General features: G+C 33.3%; 1 protein-coding gene across 1 annotated transcript in view; it reads right to left on the reverse strand.

Moving 5' to 3' along the window:
• Positions 1 to 1,356: 1,356 nt before the first annotated feature.
• Positions 1,357 to 18,072, reverse strand: part of LOC108972803 (carbohydrate sulfotransferase 3) — a 73,143-nt gene continuing 56,427 nt past the window's right edge. Inside the window, exons 2-4 of the mRNA XM_018939625.1 lie at positions 4,665 to 4,844; positions 2,912 to 3,113; positions 1,357 to 2,802 (exon numbers count right to left, since the gene is read on the reverse strand). Coding sequence (XP_018795170.1) covers positions 2,677 to 2,802; positions 2,912 to 3,113; positions 4,665 to 4,844 — 508 coding nt within the window. The 3' untranslated portion in view covers positions 1,357 to 2,676. The remainder of the gene's footprint in view (positions 2,803 to 2,911; positions 3,114 to 4,664; positions 4,845 to 18,072) is intronic.

Consider the following 18,072-nt stretch of genomic DNA (forward strand, 5'->3'; position numbering starts at 1 on the left):
TTTTACCACTCCCAAGTGAATGGCGATCCGAGAACTTTCCTCACTTGCGTAAACTTCTACACATGGCTCCATCGAGTATTAAAATTTTTGCTGCAGTCAGGCATATAAATAAAACCACAATTTTATTTTTCAATATTTTAATTTAATAAATATAAACAAAAATATTTTTATATTTTTCGCTAATAACATTTATTGCTCATGCAACGCCTTCTTTGCTGTTGTTCTAACAAACAAATTGGCAGTTTACATTTCTAATACAATTATTAAAATTATTGCACCAAAAAATAATATACAATTTAATATTTGTTGTTGTATATATTTTTTGTCTATTTAAAATTACAATGCTATAATAACATAAATGCTTATCGAAGTTATTTTTTTAAATTTTATATACCACGAGAATTTTTATATTTTAGATTTCATAAAATTACATCAATATTGCTTAGCAATTTGTTTGATCCAGTTCTAAATGATGCAGCAACGGAAGGTTTAGTGCTTCTTCAACTTGATTTTCTCTTTTTTAAAATTAATTGTTATTTTAATAACGATTTTTTCCTGAATTCAACTAGCAAAGCATAGTCTAGCCAAAAGTCACGTTCGTTAACTTTTTTATTATACATATATACAGCAGAATTTGATTGGAAATTTTTCTGAGCTCTCAAATTATAGAAATAAATGTAATTTTTAATTTTTTTTTAATATACCGATTTATATTTAAAATAAAATCTGGTTTTGACAGCTCTCTTTCTGCTTAATAAGAGTAAAATCGAAGTGACGAGCTATACTTAAGCACAACCATGCTGACACACGATTTATATGGTCGTACGAGCTTCGTTATTCACCGAAATGACAGTAAAAGAGATCTCTCGTTGTGAAGTTTTAAAAAATATCTTAATTTATTAATAAATTCGTCACAAGTATTTGCTTACAAATACTGAAAAACCTATAATACCCTATATGAAAATTTTATTTTTAACCCCAAACTTGAAATTTGAAAATCTAATTTGAATCCAAACATTATGGGTCCTTTTATTAAAAAATAAATAAATAAAGAAAAAAAATAATAAAAAAAAATAAAATAAATAATTTTAAGCCCAAAATTTTGAAAATATAATTTTTAATCCAAAATTTTAAAGTAAATAAAAGTAAATAAAAAAAAATTATGTTTTTAATTCCAAATTTTTTCTTTTCTTTTGAAAATATAATTTTTAAACCGAAACTTGAAATACAATTTTGAATCCAAAATTTTGTATTGAAAAACTTAATAATTTAAATCACAAATTTTTAAAATTTTTTAGAACAAAATTTTTAATCCGAAACTTGAAAATAAAATTTTAGAGCCAAAATTTTGATAAAAAAAAAAATAAATAAAAAATTTTAATCCCAAAATTTTGAAAATCAATATTTTAAGTCAATTTTGTTTATAACAACTTGGCACCCCTGCTGCTTAGCTGTAAATTTTAGCTCGTCACTGTATGCGCTATATTGCTAAGTTAACGATATGTGACAAATGTTTTATCGATTTTCATATATGTATGTTCGCTTTTTTTTACAAGTTTGATAATTTTGCACATTTCGCATGTTTTTCATTTCTTTCATCATTTTATTTTTATTACTACACTAACAAAAATGCATTCGTAAAATTGTTTACGCTTTTCGAAAGCACTATTTTTCAACTACTAGCAATATTTGTTTGCTATCAAACGCATATCTAATTTTAGTATTATAATTATTTGTTGCTTTTTGCTTTTGTGTGCTTTGAAATAACTTGAATTTATGCGCGTACTCTGCATATAAATATTACATAACCTACTGCTTAGTTCAAACTATGAAACTATACTAGATGTCAGCAACGTTAATGAATGCGTACAATTTTTTAAAAATTATTTAACTAATTAATTACATAATTACATATGTGTGTATGAGTTTAGTGTGTATGTGTGTGTATGTCTAGTGTTTTTAATTGTTTGCAAAAAATGCACAACGCCTAAAACTATGCAGTGTAAAAATGTCTACGCGTGTTTTTTTAAGTAGTGTGCATAATATTTTTTGTTGTTTTAAATTAATTATTTAATTCGAGTTTTGTTTTAAATTTTTTCTTGTTTCGATTTAAGTATGTGAACGTAATACTTATATAATATTAAACTACATAATTAAATTACTACAGTGCTGCACTGTTGATACGTTTTCATGTCGTATGGATAAGTTTGTGTGTATGTATGTATGCGTGTGTGTGTGTTGTTGGTGTGGGCCTGGGCGGACTTGGGATACGTTATTTCACTCATTCAGCCTGTGCTTTGTTGATGCACGCATCCTACGACCCGCACTTCCAAATTGCTTTTTTGCGCTAAACGAACTCTTCTTACGATTATGTTTAATATATATTACTTATAACTAGATACGCATTAATAATTACAAATACATGCTCTCTCTCTCACTCTTATGCTGCTGTCGTATTTTTATTTTTTAGCATTAGCATAGTAACATTGTTCGTTTTCTTCTTCTTTTTTTTTAATATTTAACTTCTTCGATATATCACAACAAAATGGTATAAAAAAACATAATATAAGCGAGTAAGATACAAATAGAGCGTAGGAGACAAACGATTTAGGTTTGTTGTAAAATTGTGTTTTCGTTACATAATTGCAACATTTACTCAACTTAATTGAGAGCAGTTCACGAGAAGGGTGGCGGCAATTCGATTGGATCAAATGTTGCTTGTTGGAAGTTGGTAAAGTTGTCGATCTTACGATAACCCCACAATTGCATGGCCTCTTCGCAGTTATTTTGTATATACTGGATCTGTGATAATTATTTTAATTATTCAATATATATTTTATAAAAATATTCATATGTTTCACACATTTTATATACCGATGTACATATGTATTTGTCATATAATTGTACATACCTCGTCCGGCCGCAGATCTTGCTTCCAATGGAATGGTGCCGATTTCGAGTCGCGATAGGTTGAGCTAACCCCACCAATATTTACTTTTGTATGCGTGTCCAGAAATTCTTCAACCAGTGGATCGAATGGTAGTCCATAGAATTGTAGCACCTCTTGTGTCATGTCGTAGGTATTTAGTGAAAGATCCTCATAACGCAATGTTCTGAAATATACAATGAAATTTTTTTTTTGCAGAGTTGCCACTAGTTATAAAATTATTTTTCCAATTTTTACTTCTAAAATAGTGAAGCGCAACTTTTATTTTTTATGTTCAAACTTATCAAAATATTTTATTTTGGCATAATTTTTGTGGTATTTGTAAATAAGAGAAATAGTTTTAGGGTGTTGTCCAGTTGAGATTATTTGACCAAATTAATAAGTAAACTCGATTACATTCCTTTTATATAGACTGTGGTTTCAGCTAATAAACAGAGGATTCTGGACTCGGATTTATGTGGAGATCAAATCTAAGGCGGGTTTCATTCCGAAATTAATGCCAAACATCTGATCAAATTTGACACGGACTAAAACAAACGAATTTTGTCATATTTTAATACAAGCCTTGACCTCGGATGGCCTTCAGAGTCTTCTACGAATTTAAATTTTAGGTTTTTGCCTCGTTTTTGTAAAAGATTGAGGTTTTTTTTTTTAGTATGGGTCTAGCATTGACTTGCTTCATACTCTCGAATTCATGCAAAGATCGAATGTAAAAGTGAAATCCGAAATCAGTAACAAAATAACTACATTTTCACGTATTTGAATACACATCACAGCCTCGGAAGGTCTCAGAGCCTTCTGCGAATTTTGTTTTTTCGGTTTCTGCGTCCTTATGTAAAAGATTGAGGTTTCATGCAGAGATTATATCTAATACCAGGGTTCACTGCGAAATTAGTACCAAACTACATCTGATTAAATATGAACCGGAGTAATGAAAACAGTAACTACATTTTCACGTATTTTAGTACAAATCTTAGCCTCGGATGGCCTCGGATGGCCTCAGAGCATTTTGGGGTTTTTTTTTTTGTCGTTTGTTTGCAAAAGATTGCGGTCTTTTAGTATGGACCTAGCGTTGACAGGCTTCATACCTAAAACATTAAAAATGTGTTGAGTTGATTCCTAGGAGTTGTTGAGATGCTCTGCTATCTTTCTAATGCCAACACGACGATTTTCAAGTAAAGTTTCTTTATTTGTTTCTATGTTACCGTCATTAAGAGATGTGAGTGGACGGCTCGCATGAGGAAAGTTGTCGATGAGTTCACGACCTTTCCTAATGTTTTAGGAAAAAATTGAAAAAAACGGATTGGGGTGTTTTCGGGTGCCGCTCAAATAGTTGTATCAAAGAAAACAAATTTGGGACTCCGGGACAGTCCGGGTCCGTTTTGAACAGCTGATATAAACTATTATCCGTTCAGAGCGCCTCAGGTACGAATCGACTAATGGACTGCCTGTGAAACTATTGGATAAGAAACTTATTTGTTTGAGAATAAAATTGAATATTTGAAAATCTGCTAGATCTTTGAATTGCTTTTCAAGTCTTGGATAATAAATTTATTATATGTTATGCGTTCATTTATCTTCGATACGAAATTATGATCATAAAATGTTAATAACGAACATCCAACAATTTAGTCCGATTTTTATGAGTTTGCCCGAAGAATTGTTCCTTGAATCCTACTTAATCTATACTACACAACTTCTACGAATATTCTCTTACCTGAAACGCGATGGATGCTCCTTTAGCAGTTCCACAGCTGCATGATAATCGTCCACTAGGTCTTGACATACGTAATGGGGATTCTCGCAGTCCCTATTGCCGGCACACCAGTCGCGATGCTTGCGCGATTGCATTGTACCTCGTGGATCGCGCACCAGCAGTATCATTCGCACGTTCAAGCTGTAAATAAACAAGTAGAATAAAATGTATCAATAAAGTATTTGAACGCAGTAAAGTAAAAATTAGTGAACAACAGTTAATATTTGACAGTGTATGAGTGCTTGAGCAGAAGAGTGAAAATGACTTGAAAAGTGTTGGCGCTACTCACGTCAGTACATAAAACTACCAATAAAACCCGAATAAAGCTTTGACAAGCATTACCATTCGCGCTCATATCCAAGTAGCAATAATTCAAATGCGGAAAATGAGTGTAAAGTTAATCATTTGAGGTGCATGCTGGTCGTTACTGCCATAATGTGTAACTGAGTAAAAAATGTACAGGTATAGCATGTGATGTGAAGATAAAAGTTGTCTAAAATTACAGAAGTTTTTCTGTTTACTTGGAAAAGCGCAGAAATTGATTTCAGGGTTACTTTGCGAATAGAATATTTGATAGCATTTGAAGATTTGAAAATATAATTTATTAATATTGGTTCTCTTAGATTTCTGTAAGTGTGGCAAGGTTTATACCAGCTTGGTTCACCTAACATTTGTAAAATTGACAAATAGAGGTTTGAGGTTAAGTTCGATAAGTTTTGAAGGCGTTTAAACAAAGCCTGCAGTGACCTGCTTATAGCGGAACTGCCTTCTAGAAGCATCAAGAGGTCCTTCCTCAACTACGTCGACACCAGACTTCGGACGCAACAAACTTCAGACATGCACTGATCGCCATTCACAGTGGAACCATTAATAGTGTAGCCATTAACACTTCCACCGACTCCCTCTCAGTGAATGACGTACTTGGAGTCAAACCACATTGCAGACAAAGAGCTCGAACTGCCGCGAGAAGCGAGAGTGACTCTTGCGCAGTTTTGTTCTGGATCCTGTTGCAGGTTAAACTAATATTTATCTAGAATCGATCCTGACACCTCAAATATATGTTCAACGTGCATATATTCACCTCTTTGCGTGCCCTGCCAACCCTAGCCGGACCTCGCGTTGTCGAAGGCCGGTGAATCGTCCCAAACAGTAGCCAAGCCGGGATTGACGGCCAGGAAGGTTTTGCTGTGTGTTTTGTGGGATTGGAAAGGAATTATCCACTATGAGCTGCTCTCACATGGCCAGACGCTTAATTCTACCATCTACTGCGAATAATTGGACCGCTTGAAGCAGACGATCGACCAGAAGCGTCCAGAATTGGCCAACAAGAAGGGTGTAGTGTTCCACCACGACAACGCCAGACCACACACTTCGTTGATGACTCATCAGATGCTATGGGAACATAGATGGGAGGTTTTATCGCATCCACCATATAGCCCGAACATCGCGCCAAGTGATTACCAGCTGTTTCTGTCTGTGGCCAACGCCCTTGTTGGTGTAAAATTGAACTCAAAAGAGGCTTGTGAAAATTGGCTGCCGGAGTTCTTTGAAAATAAGGAGTGGGGCTTCTATGAGGGGGTATTATGAAGTTGCCGTCTAAACGGAAGGGAGATATTTGACAACCTAATATTAGGTCAGCTCATATGACAGCTATATTCCATAGTGGTCTGATATCAGCCGTTAGAACAAAGCAGCTTCTTGTGGAGAAAAGGAAAGTGAAATTTCAGATCGTTATGTGTACATATGTATATGGTATACAAAAATATTATATGCCTCAGTTTTAGCTACATAACGCTTTTATCTATAATTCTATAATTTAGAAAAGCTATCTTTGGCAGAATTTTTTATATAAAAATATTAATTTCATCAAAATTTTGAAATGTTTAGCATCCCAAAAGGTCAATGTCGTAGCCCTTTAAATTGATCGCTCGACATTAGACACAGATGGTATAATATTGACAAAAGCTTAAAAGACAACCCTTTCATCACTGGACAAATATTGTCTCGAAAAAATAAAAATTTAATTAGTAATTTGGTTCTTAATACTGTTGTTTGTTTTATAAATATGATTTATTTATTTATCTTTATCAGGTGTTATAACCTATTGTCTACTATTTACTGAGCAACAGCTGCTTACCTCTGAGTACTAAATTTTAAGTGGTACATATTTATGCATAAATATTTATTCAATATGGAGAACACGTCGTATTTATTCGAAAAATATACATAAGTGTGTATATTGAAATAGGTTTTTTAATACTAATTTAACTGGTAATAATTTTAGATTAAGGAGAGAAATAAAAATATACAACAATAATCGCAAATGATGTTTTAGATTAATTATTAATAAAAGAAAAATGTTGGTTATTTAACAGAGAAACAGATAAATGCTACTGTGTAATCTCTCTACATCCTTACTGCTTGATATTTTTTCCAGGATCATTTGCATAAGAAATTAAAAAATTATGCGTTTGTCGTTAAGCTATTTCTTCCAAATGCGGTGGCAAATAACAGTATGACCTGTATAACTTTCTCAAAAACTAATACTACGGTATACATTGCGACAATGGGGAATACGTTCCCCACCAGATGTAATACACTTACGCCAACGATTTTTTCCAGTCCTCGAAACACTTTTCATAAGCACTTTTTGGGATGGCCGTCAGCTTCTTCGGCGAATTTTGTTTCATCTCTTCGATTTACTGAAAACGGGTTTCCCGGAGCAGCAATTTCAATTTGAGGAACAAGAAAAAAATCACACGGATCCAAATATGGTGAATACGGTGGTTGATCGATGGTATTCATTGCGTTTTTGATGAGTTTTCCATGAATTGTTCTTCCGCAATTTCGACCGTTTTCGACAGATGTTCCCACGCAAATGGCTCCATAATAGCATTCTTTATTGATCGTCAGTCCCTCCGCAACAAATGATGACCTCTCCATAAATGTCTAGTTAACAGATCGCGCTCATATTTGGCCTAGCAATTAAGCAAAATACATTTTTTTGAAATATCATTCACCCGGGGAATTTAATAAAAAATTTTAGGTGCTTTTTTGGCCCAATCTTTGTAAAACTTTGAACCGATATATGACCGATATAATTGGCGGCTGGTAATTGGGGCAAACGTGAACTGACTTCACTAATTTGGATACTATCCTAACTATCCGAATACTATCCGAAACATTCCTAACATGCATTTCCGTCAGAATATGAGATTTTTAAACAAACTGTGTGAAAATGTTACACTTGATGTAATACTTTGCCGAAATAGAGGAAGTTTGTTGATCCGATAAATACTATACAGAATATGGGAATTTTAAGATATTGTAATATAATTATAAAATAAAAAGTCAATTGCCAAGTCTCCGGCCCACCATTGTAAAAAGCATTTTTTGCCAGAATAAGTTTTTTTATTCAACCCTTCAAGGGCGATACAATGATTATAGCGAGCCTCCAACTTTTCGATAACATTTTTGTGGTACGATTTTTGTTTTGCTTCAAAATAGGCATCAGTTTCGAGGATTCTCTCTTCATTCGATGCATAATTTTTCCCAGCGATCATTCTTATGAGATCTGCGAACAGGAAATATTCTCTGGGGATCAGGTCTGGAGAATACGGTGGATGCGGAAGCAATTCGAAGCTCAATTCATAAATTTTTGTCATCGTTTTCGCTGACTTGTGATATGGTGCATTGGCTTGGTGAAACAGTATTTTATCATTCTTCAAATGCGGACGATTTTTGGAGATTTTGTCCTTTAAACGGTCCAATAATACTATGTAATAGTCGCTATTGATGTTTCTACTTTTCTCAAGGTAGTCAATAAAAAGTATTCCATGCGCATCCCAAAGTTCAGACGCCATAACCTTGCCAGCCGACTGTTGCGTTCGACAGACTGTCGGTGGCACTTTATAATCAAATCAAATTATAATCAAACCCGAGTTTTTAGGTTTATTACGCTTAAACATTTTTGGTCAAAAGTAAGCTCGCAGGGTCTCACTTTGCACAGAGCTTTTTTATACCTAAATATTCGTGAATATTCCACTTAGTATAGCGGTAATCGTTTTCGACCAGCGTATTTCATTTATGAGACCGGTTCCGCTTGAATTTCATTTTTCTGAATTGTTTTAATCTATTTCGTTCCGGCAATGAACTTTATTAAGTCTGTTGGGAGAACGTACTACTTACTTAATAAGGAAAGTAGAGAACACGTAGTAAAAATAGTTTAATTTTTCTGCCTATTCTCCAAAGATTACTGATTGGCTTTTTGTATTTCATTTCGCATTCCCCGCTCTGCTCACCCAAACAGCGATACATTATTTCTAGTTTCATTTCTATAATTTCTATTGCACAGTTTAATTGCTGAATCATGGCTAAGAAGAATGACCTGAAAGCCTCTACTAAATATCGAATTTTAAGGTTCCAGCACACAAGCATTATCTACCAGCCGGTTAGTGACATTTTTAGCGTGAAATTTAACAAAACTGCTTGTTGTTTACTTAAAAATAGTATCACACAGCAAACAAGTAGCGGAAATTGGTGATAAAGCGACTCTTGGTTTTACGCACAGCATGCATTTTAAGCGAAATTTGCTACAAAATAACAAATCGGGTGACTAGTTTGTTAAAAGAAAAGGGGAATGGGAGAATATGTATATGTTAGATATGACTTGGTGAACCGTAGTCTATTAGAGGTTGTTACTTAACTGTATCGAATTATTGGAATTTGAAAAATTATTCTAGTTTATTAAATTATTTAAAATAAATATAAACATACTAACATTATTTTCTCAGCAAACAATTTATTTTCAAACATATATTTTTTTTTTAATAAATTTGTAATTGAGATCAAAATAAAAGCAGTTGTATTTGAAATCAAAGAAATCAAAATAACAGCAGCCCTCATGTATGTAATGATGAAAAGATATGAATTTTGCTCTCGATTAGAAAATATCTCATAATAAGTGATGACTCATTTCGAGGGTCGCTACTTAAAAAAAAAATGCACCGAAACTTTAAATTTAACGGGGAATGTTTATCATCATTGGAAAAAATATTCCTTGGAATTTATTTTTTTAAGATGGTGCCGGTCCATCCATTGAGTCTGGCTACGAGGCCTGAATCGAAGCAAAATTGTCCGCATAGACTTACATTTTTTTTGATGATTCCACCGGCCCACAACCACACCAAACCGTTGCTTTTTCTGGATGAAATTTTACTTCTTTACACACCCATTGCGCCAGAAGTGTGCCTCATTGCTAAACAAAATTTGGCTCGAAAACGTCGGACCTTCTTGGAACTTTTCAAGAGTTTGTAAACTCTGTGCAGGCGTAAGCCTTTCCATGATGAAATGCCAAACAATACCTAACAAAAATAACATGACAGCTTGACGCGACTCACGCGTGATCTGTCAAAAAAAAGTACTTTCACTTGGATCACCCATTACTTACAGCCAGTGCAAGAATTTGGAATATTCCAGAAATATATTTTATTGACATGTGTCTAATCTAAATACCCTAAAACTTCGAAACACAAAACTGAACGATCTTTTTTAAAACATGGAGATTATAAGAGGTGGATAATTCAACTGTCAAAGAGCTATCAAAATAATAGCATTATAATTTTATGTAAAACGGCCCACAGTAACAGTGAGCCAATTGAATTCTAAGCGCGTAACCGCTTGAAGTTCGGTGCGGAAATAAATGTGAGAGATAAAGAGCAATCATTTTGTTTCTAATAAATATTTTATGTTGAAATAACACAGCTTTTAATTCTACGACCACCGAGCAACAATATCAGAAGAAAAATTTAATTATTATTTTACGTCTTAAATAATACATAAGTACATGTTTATAAACACCAAATTCCATTATCGTCATGTAATTGTTATTCGATGAGTTCATACTTCACATTTTTGTAACCAAATATGGGAAACATTTTGTATGTAAGCATGTGCATATAATTTTATTTGAAAAAATCTTATTCGCCACAACAATGCACAACAAAACGAAAAGTACATAAACTGATAATTCTAGATATTTTTATACATACAAATATAGCAATATTTGTGTAAGTATACCAGATAATGTAAACGAAAAATCGGCACGAATTTAATTTTGTAATTTTAAAATGCATTGCGTGTATGTATGGAATTCGAAATAATTTGAGCTGAAAACACTCAACTGACACGCAATGCGTGGGAATTATTGTCTAAAATGCGGAGCGAATCGAATTATGTTGAGTGCATGGAAATGAAAATTTAATACAAATATAATTTTGTGGCAGAAATAATTTATTAAATTTTAAAAATATTCTGGTTACACGATTTTATCTATACAGTTTGGTTTTATATATTGTAGGCTACGACCAACGAATTGTGTCTCACTGGTGAGAATTGAGGTTTAAATTGGACCAAAGAGAAAAAAGAAAGATAATGGTTCTTTTTCCGAAAAAAAAAGTATAATCTCTTGAAGAGATAGCTGTATTCTATTCGTCATTCTTCGGAAAGAAAGAAAGAAAGAGGAGCAATTCGCAGCTTGCCTTTTATATTTTGTTAATAGAGGACAAAAACAAATTTTAATCATCAAAAATCGCTTTAAAGTTTTTCCAAAATATTCCCCTATAAGATCTATGTACTTTTACATGCGTTTGAACCGATTTTCGAAGCAATTTTGTCACTTTTTGAGGTATCTCCACAACATGCGTTCTGAACGTATCAACCGCCTCTTCTGTTCTTTAAAAACACTGACCTCTTCGTTTATTATTTTTCGAACGGGAATAAAAAGTGATTTGGTGCCAAGTCGAGACTTCGCGGTGGAGGAGGTGGAGGTGGAGGTTCAGCAAACTGAAGGTTTGCGTGCTCAAAAATGCAATTGTTTCAGTCGATATTTGAGAGCTCGCATTGTCGTGGTAAAGAGTGATCTGTCTCTGTCTTTGTCATACAATAGCTACTCTTTGCTTTCGGGCGCATAAATCCACATTTTGTCACTTGTCACGATTTCATTGACGTGTTTCGAAGCAGTTTTTTTGAGCAATCGACATATTGTGTGGGCTCCACCGTGAGCAAAAATCTTTTATACTCAAATGTTCTTGCAATATACATAGTTGTCTCTATTTCTCTAGAGGTCACATGACGATCCTGCAATATCAGTTGGCGTACAGCAACAATATTTTCCAAAGCAGCAACTAATTTTGGACAACCTCCACGAAATCGCATTCGGAGTGATCTGACACTTCGACTGAATTCACCACTGAAAAACAGTGGTTTTTGATGAAGCTTCGACGTCAAAAATGGAATTAAGTTCGTCAATGATTTGTTGCTGAGTTAATCCACGTCGCAAGTTGTGAAAAATAATTGCCCGAAAGCGTTCCCGATTTAATTCTATTTTTTGACTGAGATGAATATTTAAAGTTACTGTAAACAATACAAGCAGCGGCCGTATGTCAAAACCTTCTTAGTATGTACTCGTATAATATCAAAAATGTCAAACTTTACGATAAAGTTGTCAGTTGCCAGATTTCAATACAAGGGTGAATAAACCCCGGAATTGTGCAACTCAATACTCTACAACACAGGCTGATTCGAAAATGGCAAACGCTAGCATGTTTTTCTTTCTTCATTAAATTATGTTACTTTTCATCATCTGTACCACATATTTATTTATGTAAATCACTAGGAATAATGAAATATTTCGCACGCATTTGCAGTTAGTTTTTTATATTTACATACAAAACATAAAATTTATAAATATTATAAATGAACTCGTCACACTGCTCAGTCAATTTTTATTTCACTTCTTATGATAAATATTTCATACCTATAAACTGGTTGGCCAATAAGTCACTTATAGACCAGTTTTGGTCCTTTGCGATACCAGATGGACTTCACTTCCTAGGTACAAAAGAATTAGTCATCTTTAGGATGCCTGCGCTTGATGGAATTTAACAGACTCTGCGGCCGCACTATCGATACCTCCTCCTGTGTATCATACCATGGGGACCCTAGATGCTTACGTCGTAGTCTTGCCAATGCGGGACAAGGGCACAAGAGATGCTCCATTCCAATCATTTCGATCTGTCAGCCTCATTCTACGGGCATGTGGCGCTACCAGACAGTGACCAGTTAGAATTCCGATCATGTTCCCACAGTCTCTTCTATCGAGTGAGTAAATATTTTTTTTCCGACGAAAATAGATATAAACTAGTAAGCATAATTATAGTTTTACTTGGAGTAAGTTTTAAATGGAATTAATAGGTTAAATACATAGGTACGTTTAATTAACAGTAAGCATGCTGAAAATTCCAACAAAGCGCCTATGTTAATGTAGTAAGAAGAAGAAAGAGGAAATTAAATGCATGACACCAAAATGTCACTGTCAATCATGAACTCATATTGACAAACCCCCATTTTTGTGCAAACACCGTAAAATAGACCACTCTTCACTAATGCATTTTCTATTTTTACATGGAAATACATATGTATATATTTGCTTGCAAAATTTTATTAATGCATGGATCGTTGCACCGTTAAGGCAGAACATGTCAACATACAATATTGTATCGTCTAGAAATTTACATATTTAAAATTTTAGGCAGTGAGAAGAAATAAAATGGGATTTTTATTTAATATATACACAATAGCCAAAAGTATTATAAATATTACTGCGTACTTCGAAAGATAAAGAAATAGAGCTTTCGACAGATGAAGGGTTCTACAAGTAAATCGAGTTATGATTAAATATAAAACTTCTTTAAAGAACTCCCAAAAAAAGTTCACGGTCGACCATTCATTGTTTTATTTAAAATTAGCCGCAGTGTTTCTTAGTCAATCCATTTATGACGTAAGTATCTATTGCAAGTGCACTCACGACCTTCCGAACATACAATAATTGGTATTTCATGCAGTCTACAAAAAATTAACACAATATCTATAAAATAACAATGTTGTATATATATTTTTTACTGACATTGCATTCATGCTTTTTTTTTTTATTTAGTGTCTATAAGCAGTTGTAGATGAGGAGCTCATTAATTTTCTGTCAAGGAGTGGTATCGATGCTAAATAGTAATACCACTTACCGGCAGTGATTACGCAGAATCTCAATAGCAAAAACGTATTTGCCTTCAAATATCATAGAGTTGCGATTAATAGTGTTGTTGTTTTTGTATTAAATATCGGCGTTAAAAGACATTTCATTATTTTGCAATTTTTCTTACGTCTGCTTTCTTGGCTACATACATTTTTTTAGAGCTAATTCTTACTCATATGATCGAAAACATGAGCCAAAAGTATCTTAATGGAATTAAAATAACTTTTTTTTTTATTATTTATGAATATTTATTATTTTTATTTAACATATTTGTAGAGGGAGGGAATTCCATTTTTTTTTTTTTTGACTTTTTAATATACTCTTGAAATTATAAAATTGCGAATATAAATTTTCCTTCCAAAAAATTCCTACAGTACATTGCTCTTTAAATTAAGGCCACAGAATCCGAATTTCGGTAGTAAATTTTAATAATTTCGAACTCGGGCGATTTTTACCATAGAACAAAAAGTAAACAAAGAGTTTGTTTGAAATTTTATGTGTTTCGAATGGAATCACGCCTCGGAAATCATTGAGAATGTTGCAAAGCGTTAATACCCTTCACACTTTAGGAAATATACTGAATCACAAGTACGAGTATTTACGAGCACTCAGTGAAGGTCGAAAACTTGACTCATATGAATCGTCCATCCATACCATCGAACAAGGTAGAGAACCAGTGCTTGAAATTACTTAGCAGAAGATCTCTACATCTCTTATGGATCGATCTAACAGATTTTGTTTATGTTGTAGCTTGTATAGGCTAGACTCTTATCGAAAATCTGAATCTTTTACAAAAACGACGTCGAGTAGAGGTCGCAAGAGATATGCTTAACAATATTGCTGATGACCACATATTCATCAAACGCATCATTATTGAGGACGAGACGTGGGTTTATGAATATGAAGTCGAAAATAACCAACAGTCTAACAAATGGCGATCAAAAATTAGTCAAAGCTGAAAATATTAAAATTCGCTGAAGGAAGGGCGATCCCAGCCGAGGCTTAAAGCAAGTGTTTGGAAAAATTAAAAGTAAATACTGGCATACTTGCATACGTTGAAAAGAAGACAATAATAAACATTTGTATTAAGTTTTTTCCGGATTAAATTCGATTAAATGGTAAGCAAAACAGCGCATCATCAAAAAAATCGATATTGAGTTTTATATTAAAATTCACTGTACACTACGGTGTTAGTAGTTACTTGTTATGGATAGTAATGTCAAAAGTGTCAGAAAGTGTACGCTAATTTTGTAATTTGTCCCCAAAATGATTTAAGTACAGCTGATAGTTTCTATTGTTAATATCACATGTAGATATGCCATTACATAATAATATGCGGGTATTATATAAAAACAGTTGAGATCTGAAGTCAACAATAAATACTTATTTGTAATAATGTTTCCTACAATGTATTCGACATCTATTATCAGCTTAGAGAAACACTCATGTTTCTATGTGGTACAATTAAACAAAACAGCTGTTATTTGATTTAACTACAAATGCTTCATGGCAATGAGGTCGAAGATAATTCTGAACGACAACATACATATTTTATGTAAACTCCAGACTAAGCATACAGATTTATGACAGTATCTAAGACTATGCAAGCTGTTTCTTAGGTGAGATGAAGAAATGTGTGATACTGAAAGCTAAGGGGCATTCTAGTATTCAAATAAGTTCACATCGTAACCGAATAATTGGTTTATCTGCCTACTATAATCACCTAAAAATTACGAAATATTATTTAATTGGTGCTCATTGACTCTTTAACTGATATTTATACATATAAGTATGAATGTATAAATCTATGATATATGTAAGTGGAGAATTGTCTTAGGAAATAACTCATACAAAATTTCTTAAAGATATATTGTCAAATAAAAAGGTTTTCAATACAAGAGCTTGATTTTGATCGGCCAGTTGGTATGAATAGCTGTAGTATAGTGGTGGTTTCGACAAATAAGCAGCTTGAAAGGTCGTGTACAAAATTTCGATCGATAATTCAAAAACGATAACTCTAAATTGACTCAGCACTCGCTCATAAAATACTAAATATAATTTATTTTATTATCACTTCAAAAACAATATAATTGCAGGATGGATCAAATTGGCACCATACAAAAAGGAAGGTAGAACAGCCCTACAAAATCTTAAAGCTTTAAAATTTTTAAACATTTTCTTTATAGTGTTATTTTCTACTTTGACCTTTCTCCTTTCTGACACGAAAAAAAGTCTCACACATTTTCAACAGCAATGTGTTTGGAAGAAAGTTGAAAAGCGGTTGACAGTACGTATGAGCAATATATTTATTTCCAACGGTCAAAAACCTAAAAAAATAACAAAATTTAAATAAAATTAAACGAGTGTGAGCCATTCAACTTATATAATAAGAAAATCTTAAATATTTTATTGTATAAAATGAAAGTTCAAGGTTTTGTTTATAAAGAATATCACTAACCTTGAACATCATAATTAATGACAGCTTTTATTGTGAAGACATGAATGTATAATTTGAGTATAAGCGGTAACCTATATATAATATGTGGTATATAAATATAAATATACACATATTATATAATTTGAATATATACGGTATACTTATAGGTATATGGTATATAAATATACATCCAGGTGTAATAAATATAACGACCACACTTTCAATTTAATATTAACATAAAACCGCCAACTGAGATAGTGAAGGGACACATCATAAAATACCAGTCTGACAATGCCTTTGAGTAAACTTGTGTACACAAACAACAACAACGACAACAATTCTGTGTAGTAAAAGTTGCAAAGCATGATTTCGTATCTACGCGTGCAGTAAAACATAATCAAATTTCAGCGAAAAGTGTCGAAAAATTTGCATTCAACAACGGCAACGAGCACAAAATATATGTGCACACAGCTGCCAACAAACCAACAAGGAGCAGCATTACGCAAACGCTGCAAAACAGCAACGACCGACCCATCCGAGCAATAGACTCTGGCTATATAAATATGCATTCGCTTTGACTTTTACTTTACTCCTGTTGCAATGGAATTAAGTCAGTTGGTTATTGTGTTGGCGGAGGCATGAACACACACACTCACACATCAGCGCAGCAGTATCGTTGCTTTCGTGCGTATAAATGCCACAAATGCAATAAATTGCTTTATGTCGCCGAGGTTTGGTCATACAGATGCATGTGGGTTGGCATTTGCTTGGCAAAATCAATAAATCTGGAACACGTGAGTATATATATAGCATTAGGGTGGTCGAAAAAAATAACAAGAAAAAACGTTAATACCCTTCACAGGTGCATTTTTTTATAACATAAAACTATCATTATTTGTGTACCGGTCGGTCAGTTTGTATGGCGGCTATATGCTATAGTGGTCCAATCTGAACAATATATTTGGAGATTGTAGCCTTACTTTGTACAATAATGTCTGCCAGATTTTATGAAGATATATTTTCAAATAAAAAAGTTTTTCATACAAGGACTAGAGTTGATAAGTCGGCATCTGTAGCAATTATATCTTATAGTGATTCGATATCGGCGGTTTCCATAAACGAGCAGCTTTTTGAGGAGAAAATAACATGTACAATATTTCAGATCGATATCTAAAAACTGAGGGTATATATAGACAAGCAGACGACTCAGATCAGTTTGACTTACCTACCATTATCTTCGGGGTAATCTTAATATTGTATATTATACACTTTTCTTGGCTTACAAATATTATTGTATACAGAAAACATAAAGCATGGAAGTTGCTCGAAGCTCGAAATAACTAAAATTCAGAAATATTTCCCACCCTAATAACAATGCACACAGTCATAAAAATGCGCAACCACAAACGTAAAAGTAAGCGAGTTGCACTTTGGCGAAAAACAACAAAAACAAAAAGTCGAAAATGCGAATGTAAGAACAGCATCGGCACGACATTCAAGTTTTAACTGTGGCTATCAGCAAATTTTCGGGACTTTTTAACTGCATTTAATGTCTTTGTCGCCTGTCATGCGCAGGCCAAGGTAGTTGCCAAAATGTTGTTGCTGCATTTTTTCGTAAGCAATTAAATAAATAATATGCAGCTGAGAGGGGGAATGCAGTCTTACCACACTTTCGCGCACTAATTATATTTACAATCGTTTGGTTTTTAAATCTCTTCCAGCAAAACGATAAAAGTAAATCAAGTGACAAGTTTATGGAAAATTGGTTTTAAGTGTGGATATAAATTTAAAATGAAACACTTAAAATGTTGTTAAAATTCTATATTGTGTGGATTAACGGAGTA

The sequence above is a fragment of the Bactrocera latifrons genome, unplaced genomic scaffold, assembly GCF_001853355.1.
Source record: "Bactrocera latifrons isolate USDA-ARS-PBARC rearing strain unplaced genomic scaffold, ASM185335v1 scaffold_43, whole genome shotgun sequence".
Taxonomy (NCBI): Eukaryota; Metazoa; Arthropoda; class Insecta; order Diptera; family Tephritidae; genus Bactrocera; species Bactrocera latifrons.